The sequence below is a fragment of the Camelus dromedarius genome, chromosome 5, assembly GCF_036321535.1.
Source record: "Camelus dromedarius isolate mCamDro1 chromosome 5, mCamDro1.pat, whole genome shotgun sequence".
NCBI classification, from domain to species: Eukaryota; Metazoa; Chordata; class Mammalia; order Artiodactyla; family Camelidae; genus Camelus; species Camelus dromedarius.
The window spans coordinates 85,894,128-85,906,220 of NC_087440.1; the positions used below are offsets into that span (position 1 = coordinate 85,894,128).

Consider the following 12,093-nt stretch of genomic DNA (forward strand, 5'->3'; position numbering starts at 1 on the left):
AGCAGGCAGGGACCTCTCCCCACCCCCACTTCCCCCAGGCATGGCCACTCTGGGGGTCAGGTGTCCCTCATCAGGGGAGCAAGAGGCAGCTAAGGTGGGTGAGCTGCAGCCTTGATCATGCTCACTCGTGTTTCCCTCTGCTCCTGCCCTCCCGCCCTCCCCCCTCCTCCCTCTCTTTCTCTCCCTGCTTCTCCCCCCTGTCTCTCTCTCTCTCTCTCTCCCCCGCTGTCTCTCTCTCTCTCACATGCAGACACACACACACACACACACACACCTGGGCACAGCAGTGATGTTCCCTTCTTACCACCTCTCTCCCTCTGGGGGTCAGAGGGAAAATAAACACACAGGGGTCCCACCGGGACACCCTTTCCACAAGGCGCTTTAAAGCCCTTCGCGGTTGGTGCTCAGGAAGCTAGAAAGGAAGCCATAAAAGTTGTAATCGTCTGCACCCACTTTCAGCAAAGGAGATTACACAGTCAGTGGTGGCTATAGTGTATCATAGCTGTATTTATATGAAAGTAATGAAAATATCAATTCTCTTTTTTTAAAAAAAAATTATGCAAACAAGCAGACTCTAGGGCATCATTGTCAAAGTTTAAAAAAATATAGTCACCCCCACCCGCCAGCCCACACGTGACAATGACAATGTCTCCCTCCCCAACACACAGGACACGTGACACAACTGCCTTCACCTCAAACAGCTCTTTGTTTCTGAGGTCACCTACAGGGGGGTGGCATTGTCCTGCGCAGGGCGCCGCCTGGGGGCAGCAGTGAGTGACCAAGATGGGCTCCAGCCATGCTGTTTCTCGCTGTGTGGCCACGGGTGTTACTTCCCCTGTCCGGGCCTCCACCTGCTCACCACGAAGTGGGAGAGCGGGAGTGGAGATGTTCGAAGGCCCTGGCCACACCGCTGACCTTCTAGGGCTGGACCAACACAACCCAGTGAGCGTCTGGGCTTGGCTGCCTGGGCCTGAGGTCGTGGTTCACGCAGCCCCTGATTTTCCAGTAAAGCGGTCAGTCACCTGCAGAGAATGGCCTGGTGGTTTGGTTTCTAAACATCTTGAGAAAAGCGTGCTTTCTGAGTCAGCACCAAGAGCCCTTCTCGGCAACACTGTTTTCCTGCCCGGTGAGCACCCAGCAAGCGTCCAGCTCTTCCCAGTCACAGGGAGGCCGGGGTCCCGCGCTGAGAGCTCTGCCCAGGCCGGGCCTGTGCCAGGAAGGAGGGGTCCGGGCGCTGCAGAGAGCAGTGGGGAGGGGCAAGGCGCTGGGGGGCTGGACCCTCTTGGGTCTTCAGTTTCCCCTCTGATTAAAGGCCTTTCTTGGTCTGAGGATCCCCTCTTTGGTCTTCTCTGTGTAGCTGAACAGACAAAAATCAATTTGCTAAGAGTGGGCACCGAGCATCTTTTAAAAAGGGAAACTTAGTGCTGATTTAGGGAAAATCTGATCCAGCTGTGAAGCACTTAGGAACGGCTTCAGAATTCCCTGGGGAGAAAGGGACATATTTCCAGCCTCAGGGCCCAGCATAGCATCGGCCCGGCCCCTTCCCAGGTGGTGGGTGGGCCGGAGTGCAGAGCCCCTGCAGAGGAGCCTGGTGTGGGGCACTTGGACCCTGGGTCCCTTGTGGGCACGTGTGTGGGACATTCTTGACCCAGAGGACCAGCTCTCTCCAAAGTCCTTTCTGGAAGGCGGAGGGAGTGTGCCTCAGACAGGCCGAGCTCCACGGCTGAACTGTCACCTCTGTCTTGGACCCTCGATCCCTGGTCCCTGGTGTGGCAGGTGCTCCCCTCCGTTCCTTAAGCCTGAGTCGTAGGTGGTGAAAAACTCAGCCCAAGGAACACTGCTTCCCTGGCACTGTCAGGGGCACGCTACACGCGGAGCGTGCTCCCCGTCCTGCGCGGGAAACTTAACAGCAGGCTTTCTCTCCTTGGTTTGCTCCCTGAACAGGGCAGAGAACACACGGAGCACGAGCTGAGCATTTCCTGAAGGCCCAGTGCCCCGACCGCGACCTCCATCGCTGGCCTGGGCTGTCAGGGCTCCTGCACGCACGTCCCCGTCCTGCTCTGCTTGCTCAGCTCTGGGTCTGCTCACTGTGGTTCTTCTTTTTCTCCCTTAATTTCATTCTGTCACTTGCCACTTTTCACTGCTGCCACTGGGCCTGCCCGGGATCAGCACCATTTCTGCTTCTGATCCACAGCACCCGGTCTGCCGTCATCCCAAAGCCTAGACGAGCCTGGCTGTTCTCACTGTGCGGAAAGCAGGAGCCCCTGGGCTCTGAGCGAGGGCCTGCACTGTTCTTCCACGCTGACAGCTCGGAGGCCTCTACGTGAACATCTGGGTCTGGGGCTTGGCTTCTGGGTAGGAGGGGGCCATAAAAGTGACATGTTATGGTTCCTGCTTTCCAGGGCTGACTGCAGACCGAGGCAAAAATGCCACACGATCCCACTGGACACGCAAACTGCTAGGAGTTTCTCCAACTAGAAAGAGAGGTCATATATGGAGCTATAAATCCTGAGCACTGACATACAGAGCAGATAAAAAAAGCTGGCCATTACTCTCATAGTACACATTTAGTATAAACAGACTAAGACAACACTGTATAAAAAGTAATATTGTTTTGGGAACGTCAATACAGTATTTACACGGATGCAGCTCTGCCAGCTCTGGCCTGCCCCGGTTTCCAGTTTCCTCGGCATCCTCCGGAGGAGCCCCGGCTGATGGAAGTTTGGAGAAGAAAGTCCCCTGTGTGCCCGCAGTGGGCTAGGTGGGCGGGGGGCCGTCGTAGCGGAGCATGAGCATGAAGGAGCGGGCAAAGTTGTTGGCCAGCGTGCAGCTGCGGTCCTCTTCCCCGACGGGCAGCAGGAAGAGCAGCAGCAGGAAGCAGAGCAGGAGCAGCTGCAGCGGGAGTGCCACGCAGCACGCCTTCCGGCAGAGGGAGCGCAGCCCTCGCCTCCGCCGCACCTGCGGAACCAAGCAGGAGACGTGAGTCTCGGGAGGGGAGGGTGGAGCGATGGCAGGAGCTGCAGCAGCTCCGGTGGACTCTCCCACTGCACAGGCCTCAGTTTTCCCACCTGTGAAGTGGGACTAATGTCAGTTCAGCCGCAAAGATCTCTGGTTTCCTCAAACCACTCAAGGCATGAACGGAGAAGGGCGAAGTTACAGGCCGAATGAGCATACATCCACAGAGGAGACCTATCTTCCCACAGGTGCCAGGCGGGGTCAGACCTGGCTCACCCACCAGCTCGGCTCACGTAGGGCTGCCTCAGTCTGTCGGGGCTCTAACTTGACTCCTTGAAATTTCATATTGCCTGCTTCCAAGTCTCTGACCCATCCAGGAGAGGGAGAGGGTGAGACAACAGGTAGACCCACCCTTACTTGGGTTCACACCACAACTGAAAACCTGTAATTAACCGTCTCCCAAACGGAGCTCTGTTTCCAAGGGTCCTGTTTCTGTTGACTCCTCCATTTTCAGAGCTAACACTTTGCTTTTTTAAGTGAAAACTTGTGCCTTGGCCATCATCCCCTGGGGAAACCAACTTTGAAAGTTCAAAGCTGTTTTTGCATTTATGTGTTGACGGGGGGGGGGGCAGTCTTTTTGAAGGACTCCTGCCACCCACCCGGTGTCTATTCACTTAGAGCTCACATCTTCACTTTGAGGCAGCCTGGATTCTAAAATGCTCTTTAAACTAGATGACACATTTTAACACGATTCTCAAATGCTCAGAAAACACATGTGCACGTGGGCGCGCACACACGCAGACATATCAGCACGAACTACCTCTTAAGAAGCCACAAAGAAACTGATCATCTCAGCCCTTCCCAGATCTGGGAGTGTCTCCATGCCTCAGTTTCCCCATAGAAAGCACCACCTGCGTTCTGCCCAGTTAGAACTATCCAAAGAGAAAAGGGGCTTCCTCCATCAGTGATGAGCTCCCACCCCATAGGGTGTAGAGGCCGAGGGTCGATAGCACATGGTGGTGGGGACAGAACAGGTGATGTCGTGCGTGGTAACTGAATGCTCAAGAGTCCTTCAAGATCTCCCAGGAACCTGAGATTCTAGAGTTTTGAGGAGTTCAGGAAAGATGAGTCAATCACAGTAAATGCCGATCTTCTGCCATTGATGAAAAAGGATATTGGGGAAAGGAAAAGTTTGGAGTTCTGGATTCTAATCCTGGTCCTGTTACTTCCTAGCTGTGTGACCTAGGAGAGGTCTCTTAGCCTCTCTGAGCTTTAGTGCCTTCATCTGTTGGGGCAAAGGGAGAATGAAACCTGCCTATCAAAGTCAGAAAGGTAAGTGAGGCAGCGCAGGCCATGCTGAACATGCAGTTGGTGCTCAGCAAATACTCATTCCTTTCTTCTTCCAGGGCAGACGGGCAGCTCCTACCAGCCCCCTTTAGCTTCCCCCTGCAACCAGGTGCCAGGAATCAGATACCATCAACCTCCTCAGATCCATCAGAGAGAACACTGCCCTCCCTAAATGCCGGCTCTTGGCCCCTTAAAAAAGCCCGCACATCCTCCTGCCACAAGGCCTTAGCACAGGCTATCCCTTCTGTCTGGAATCTCCCTCCTTTCTCCAATGCAGCTGGTTAGTCCCTACTGGTCATTCTAATCTCAACTTGTGAGTCATTTCCTCAGGGGAACCGTCCCTGATCTAAGCCAAAAAAAGCTCCATTACACATTTTCATGATATCAGTATCTTTCCTTTGGGTTACTAATTAAAGTCTGTGTCCTTGCAGGCAGGAGCCACATCAGTTTGGCTCATTGCGGTATTCCTAGTGACGTTCAGTAAATATTTGCCTAATGAATGAAATAATGAAGAAAAGGCTCTTTTCCTTCCTGTGCATCTGGCCATCTTCTCCTCCCTTGGTGCCCATGGTGTGACGGCATGCTCACTGACCCATCTGTGAACGGTCGGCACTGTCCTGACGGCCCCCCCAGAACACCTGGGCTCCCTGCATTAATGTACACCGAGCACCCCTTGGCCTTGTGCTCAGCAATCCACCTCACTCACGGGCTTCCTGAGTTCTTGCCCCATTCTGGGAGGTGGGCTTCCGTGTGCCCATTTCTCAGAGGAAGAAACTGAGCCCATGGGAAATAACCAGCCCAAGGTCACACGGACAGGCTCAAATTGCCAGCGAGGCTCCACAGCCAGGCTCTCTCCACCATCCCTCGTGGCATTGTTTCTCATAAGAAACAACAGGCACAATGACAACAGCCCCACTGGGCCTCTGCTGAAGCTGGTCCTACCCTGACGCGGGGCCCCGAGTGTGGAAGTCACACTGCATCACCACTGGGGCTTTCAGGGTCTTTCCCAAGAGCTGGCTGGGCCTCATTCTCCAGCACAAAGTTGCTTCCAGGTCAGTGCCGAGAGCTCAAGGCGACGGGAGGGGGCCAGGTTTTCTCTGCCGATCCGAGGTGGGCCAGCACAGTGCCCCTCTCTAAACTCTCACTTAGCAATTAGTTTGGTCCCTGAAGGCCCCTCTGACAGACTGCTGAGCCACCTGCTGGCTGGCTTCCTCTTTCTGGGTTTCCTCTAGGACCCGCAGAAGGGGGCTGTGTGTGGGGTCCACTGCATTGCCCCGACTACTCCAGGGAGCCTGAGAGCGTCCACAGATCCCCCCGCTGGGCCCTGCCCACGACACCTTGAGTGTCTTCACTAAGCGCAGTTACAGCCCAAGACTCACTTCCCAGGAGCGTTCAGAGGCCGTAGAGAGTCCCCACCCAGGGACGGGAAGGCAGCGCCTGCCATGGGGCTGGGTTAATGTTTATCTCCTCGCTGGGGTGGCTCTGCATGCGATGGTCAGGCCCCAGGACTCTTTCTCCAGAACCTTGGGCTGGCTTTGGAGCAGGATGGAGTTAAGAGCTGAGCTGGCCTTTTGGAGGTGGTTTGGTTCATTGGTGGGAGGTGCCTCTGGATGGAAAGATCGGAGTGTCATTACTCAAGTGAGGACGGAGCCTCATTCGGCAGCAGGTGTATGGACACAAGTCTCCCTTTCCTTCCTTCCCTCTTCTTTCCTCATCTGAGATCCATCCATGACCAGGCTCTTCTGAGCCTAGGGCAGAACCAAGGTCAGGTCAGGGATGGTCTAGGGTGACCCAGAGGCACCTAGCTTGGAAGACTGGTAGTGACGATGCTTCACTGATATGGGGACCGGGGTTTGCTTGGGTGCAGGGAACACAGTGGGGTCAGCTTTAGAATGCTGAGTCCGAGGGGTCTCCTGAGCAGACGTCTTGCAGGCTTGGGCCTCAAGACTGAAGCTAGAAGGAGAGTCCCAGACAGCAGATGGACAGAGGGCGTGAGAGCCCCAGAGTCGGGGAGCGAAGCCAGGCCAGGGGAAGGAACCGTCAGGGAAAGGGTGAGTCATGAGAGGGAAAGGGGCCCTGGAGAACCCGGAGGGTGCGACCATGGGAGAAAGAGGTGCTGTATTTCCAGGTTCTCTGAGCAGCTAATGCTTATTATTTATAAAAGAAATGAAAGCAGATTTACAGGCAAGAAATCCAGCAGCCATCACCTTAATCATGTGATCAGAATGAGCATCACCAACATTGGCGGCATATGGACATTGTGTGTCTCCCAATAAAATGCACTAAGAACACGGCAACAGGGGGAGGTGGGTTTAGCTCAGTGGCAGAGTGTGTGCTTAGCATGCACAAGGTTTCGGGTTCAGTCCCCAGGACCTCCATTAATAAATAAATAAACCTAATTACCTACCCCCTCAAAAAAAAAAAAAAGAAGAAAATACGGCATCACTTTTGAGACATTCCTGCCAGAAATGCTCAACAGGGAAACGTGGGGAAAACCCAACTTGAGGGACACTCGACAAAACATCTGGCCTGCACTTAAGGTCAGGGTCAAGAAAAACAGAGGACTAATCCCAGCTTAGAGGAAACTAGAGCGATGTGACAACTAAATGTAATGTGAGCCCAGTCTGGATCCCAGACTGAGGGAAAATAAAAGGCAAAAAAAACCTGAAAACTTACATCCTTACAATGGAATATTATTCACTGAGAAAGGAAATGAGAAAGCAAGTCACAAAAGGACATGGAGGAAACTCAGATGCATTTTGCTGGTGAAAGGAACAAGAGAAGTGGTTGCTAGGAGCCCTGGGGGAGGGGAGAGGGATGGGGCAGAAGAGCTGGGGAGAAGGTGAAGGCAGTGAATCCGTTCTGTGTGACACTGGAATGGGGGACGCATGTCAGCATACATCTGTCCAAGCCTACAGAATGTGCAACAGCAAGAGGGAACCCCAGTGTCGACCATGAACTTCATGGAGTCCCAGTAAGCAAGCTTCCACACCAATGCACGATGCTGATGTTGGGGAAACATGGGAGATGTGGGGAGGAGAGGGCACATGTGGGGACTCTCTGATCTGCTCAGGTTGTCTGTAAATTTGAAATTGCTAAAAGGAAAAAAAAAGTATTAATTTTTTAAGACTATTGAGACAGCTTTAAAATTCTGAATATGGACCATGGATTAAGTAATAGTATTTCATCAACACTGAATCTTATCGACACTGACTCTGATAACTGAAAATAATAAAATAAGACAGAGAGAGGCCCCCGTGGTTGAATCCGGGAAGGGCAGTCAGAGCAGCTATGAGCGGAGAGCATTGTCATCAGCCCCAGGGCTGCCCAGAGGCCAAGTGGATGAGGACAGAAAGATGTTTGCTGGGCTGAGTGGAGAGGTAGCTGCTGGTTACCTCGCTGGGATGAAGTTCAGAGGAGTTGAGGGTGGAAGGCAGGCGGGCTGAGCAACGGAAGGATGAAGAAGAAAAAAGCGCAAATGTAAAACACCACATTTCTGGATGTCAATAGTCAAAGACAAGTTTCAAGAACTTCAGATCCAAGGTGCTAGCGTGGATTCTTCCACATATCAGCAGTGGCCAGTAGCTTATGGGCTCAGTGGATGGATGGGAAGACAAGGCTCCAGAGATGATGGAGCAGGTGGTTGGAGGCCCATTCCTGGCCTCTCCTTGTGAAGGTCAGAGACAGCACAGCCCTATGCAAAGCCCACGTCTTTGGCCAAGGAAGAGCCAAAGTTGACCAGTCCCCAAAGTTGCACAGTGAGTCACAGAGGTACAAAGTCAAGCTATGTTCCCTCTGCACCCACCCAGATCTGGCTCACTGTCACATGGAGGAGGGACCAAGAGGCCACTCTCCTCCCGCTACAAAGGAGAAGGTGATTGCAAGTGTCAAAGACCAGGCAGGGGAGCGTCCCAGCTGTGCCTAGCGCATAGTAGGGACTTTTTAAAAAATCATAGCTAATGTGAGAGAGTTATTACCTAACATGGAAAACTCATTAATGCTTTCTGAGATTCAGTATCACAAACATTTCATCTGCTCTACGATGCTGACTGTAAGGTGCACCATTATTTTATATCCCCCTAAGAAAGGAAAAAACCCAACAAACAAGCATTGACTGGAGACCCCACAGAACACTGGGGCACCATGGGGCTACGCCTTCAGGGTGGGGGAAATAAAGGCTAATCCTCCCTGCCCCGCAGTAACGGGAAGCAAGGAAATCCAAGGTCTCATCTTGGCACCGGGTGAGGGCAGGAAAAAAACTCCACCCCGAGAACTTGAACCTCAAGGCTGGAGCTCCCACAGGTTGGTTTAAACTGACACCGTCAGTGTGGTCCTCAGGAAAACAAAGCAAAACACAACCCGCAAGCGGAGATTTTAATTTAAAGAAATCTCAGGTGGGTAGTGTCCTGGGTGGTGGAGGGAAGGAGATTCCAATCCTCACCGGAAGAACGGGATTGTAATAAAACACCCCCGTTCCAGAGATGTGAAAATGTGAAAAATTATGAGTCTTAAAATCTGCGAAATATGGGCAAGTGAAGAAAATGTTGCCCTCGGGTCTCTCGACATCCATGCCCATCTCCCAGAGCCCACAGCCCCCGATGCACGGAGGAATTTGCTCTCCACTCCTGCACACGGGCGCGTGGCCCTGCCTCCATCACCCAGGCAAGCACGAACATTAGCACGTCTATCCTTCAGTGAAAAGGCTGTCTCAGGTAGGACGACGCCACTTCCCTGCGTCAACGCGGGAACTGAGTCGACTCACAGCCCAATGGCGATTCGAGAAGCAATGACGTGCCAAGATCTCCTACTCCATAGGAGGTTACAAAAGGGGGTATTCTATCCATCAGGCCTCTTGTATTTAGTAGCTGGAATGTGTCCATAAAGAGAAATTTCTCTTACCAACTCTGTGGTTACACTGCAAAACCACACATATAGAAAAGGAAAAAAATGAGAGGTATCTTTAAACTACATGGAGTAAATCTCTAGGCTGTACTCGAGATCAAAATGACAGAAAACAGTGTGGGTAGTATGCTAGCATTTACTTTTAAAAATGGGAACATGTATATAGTCTACTTCTCATATTAAAAGGAACTGCGACTCAGAAAAAAAAAAAAAAAGAAAAACGCAATGACACTCCATACGTCTGAATGCTGCAGGCGGACGTATCCGGTGGCACTGAGCTGGCAAGTGTGTAGGCAGCTGCAAATTTAATAAATCTTAATTATTCTGTTTATATAAACAAGCAGGCTGAAGCCACTGACGTAGTTGGAGCTTTCAGTGCCTGGGTGTGCCGAGAGAGAAAAAAGCGTGGAGAGCCAACTGCTCATAAATAATTCGCTTGGGGGTAGGTTTTTGTTTTTCCCTTTCCCTTTGGACTAAAAATAATATATGGAATGTTTTTAAGTTGGCAAGATTACAGCCTCGGGAGATAGCGTCTATCTTCCACCTGTCAGGTCTGGGTGTGTGTGCCGCCGTGCACGTGTGTGCGGACCCCTGCACACGCATGCGCACCCTGGCCCCGCAAAATACCACCAGGGGAGGACTGCACCCCCTGCCAGAAATGGCATTATCCCTCTGCTCTCAGAAAGGGAAGCAGGGGCAGCGTCTGCAGGCATCTCCACGACCTCCACGCAGTTAGGAGCCTGCTACGTGCCTCTTAACAATGGGAACTTTGCCTACTATTGGTTTGATGGACCTGCCTTTTATTCATTGGATAACCATCGTTAAGTGAGTCACCAACAGTCACACACACTCACGGTAGATTGTGGATTCAAATCCAGGGAATAAAGCAGCGGTTCTCAAAGTCTGGTCCCTAGGCCAGCGGCGTCAGCACCACCTGGGAACTTGCTGGAAATGCAGATCCCTGGGACCCTCCTCAGACCTGATGCATCAGAAACTCTGGGGGTGGGACCCAGAAATCTGTGCTTAAACAGCACTCATATAAAAGAGCCCCAGATGGCCTCTGTATGTTGGCCTCCATGGTGGGCCGAGACCCATTAGCTTTAAAGACAGCCATCAGCAAACTCAAACTTTTACAGATCTATTTGTTTTTAACGTAGCCCGAATAAGCAGATTCTTTTAGCCATTTAGAACCTGCCTGCCTTGCATACCCCAGGAGACTGTGCCCAACATCAGCCTGCCATAGATAAGATCACCCCTGCAGCTAGAAAGGCACAATCCAGTGCTGTCCCCCGGTGTTCCCTAACCCAGAGACTCACCATTGTGCTGAGCATCACCAGCTGGATGTGTGAGCCCTCCCTCCCTCCCCGCTCCCCTCAGCCAGCACACACAGCCTACAGGGCAGGTCTTTGCTCGTGTTTACTAATATATCCCAGGTCCCTAAAACAGTGCTTGGCACAAAGTCAGCATTCAGAAAATATCTGTGAGATGAATGAATGAAGGAGGAGAGGGACAATAAACACAGGGCTGTGAACATTCCACGTTCACCGGAATCTGAACACGCACTGGAGGGCAGATGTCAGCCAGTCAAGTGTCCCTGGACCCAAAACCACCAGGGGACTCAGACGTGACGCCCCCTGGACTCTGACCTGGGAGCTGCATCAAAGGTGGGCTTCCGACCAAAGTGGGGCTAAAGGTGCCGGATCTAGAGGCAGCCTGGGCACCTGGCCCCGGGCCCCCAGGTGCCACCAGGAGTCCAAGGCTGGACTGTGTGGGCCACCCTGCCCTTCCCGATGTTCTGGGCTCTCCACTACTTCATGAAGAGACCCTTTGTTACTCTAACTTAGGCAGGGAAGCCAGGGCTTTCTGCTCTCCTCTGAAGAACAAACAAATGTTTCCATGATACTCAGAATTTGCTCATGAAATAAAGTCGGCATTGTTCGTTCCATTTTACAGATGGGAAAAGTGAGCCCAAGAGTCACAGCAACTTGCCAAAGTCCACAAAGATGGTTGACACTGGGCCCAGAGCACAGCGTTGGTCTCGTGAATGCCCCTCCCAGCCCCAGGGACACCCACTCTCCCGCAGGTGGAGACAGGAGGACCAGCTGGAGACCATGGAGAAGTCCTGGGGTGCAGAGCCCCAGGAACACAGACTCCACACATGAGAGGTCTCAGGCACCCAGCAGTGTTCAGAGCAGACCTCGCCAGAGGCTCAAGTCATGAGCCAATGCTCGGCAGGAAGACAAGCATGCTCTCTTGGAAAAGGGGCCACCAGTTAACACTGGGCTTTTCCAGAAATGGGAAGAGCCACCGGGCCCCAGGGATGCCTTCTCCCCAGGCCCAGGGTGGGAGGTTAAGCGTGGCCTCACGGGTCAGAGGCAAGAGACCACACAGTGAATGGTCAACATGTCGTATCTAGAGTAACGATGCTTGAGCCTCATTATTACTGTGGTTACTGCTGTTTCTGTCATTGCTTTGGCCTGCAAACACCGCGGGAGTGGCTCCGAGCTCCTCTCAGCGGGCAGAAGGGGAAACCAGTGCTGGGAGCACAGCCAGCCCTTCCTCTTTTGTCCCCCGAGCACCGTATGGCCATCTATCACTGGGGTGGCCACAGGGTCCAGTTGGTCTGGAATGGTCCGGGTTTCTTGGTTCAGTCCTAGTTTATGCCTGTTGTCACAGCATAATTATTAACTTGCTCACTCCTCCCTTGTCCTGGTTTTGGATGAAAACTTCCAAGGACCCACCTTTATCATGTATCTGTCACGGCCGAGAAGGTTCTGTTCACCCTGGGGCTCCCCGAGACCAAGGGCCCCAGGGCCTAGCACTGTGCTGCTCACAGCCCATTCCCCATACAGCTTCCTCAGACCTCACAGAACCTTCCAGAAAGCCCGG

General features: G+C 52.7%; 1 protein-coding gene across 2 annotated transcripts in view; it reads right to left on the minus strand.

The window, feature by feature from the left end:
- Positions 1-487: 487 nt before the first annotated feature.
- Positions 488-12,093, minus strand: part of SYNE3 (spectrin repeat containing nuclear envelope family member 3) — a 90,121-nt gene continuing 78,515 nt past the window's right edge. The window contains exon 18 of one of the 2 annotated variants that reach the window (XM_031454269.2): positions 488-2,958. In XM_031454269.2, coding sequence (XP_031310129.1) covers positions 2,758-2,958 — 201 coding nt within the window. In that variant the 3' untranslated portion in view covers positions 488-2,757. Of the gene's footprint in view, positions 2,959-11,111; positions 11,959-12,093 lie in introns of those variants that run through there. The other variant, XM_064486229.1, reaches the window with a different exon arrangement.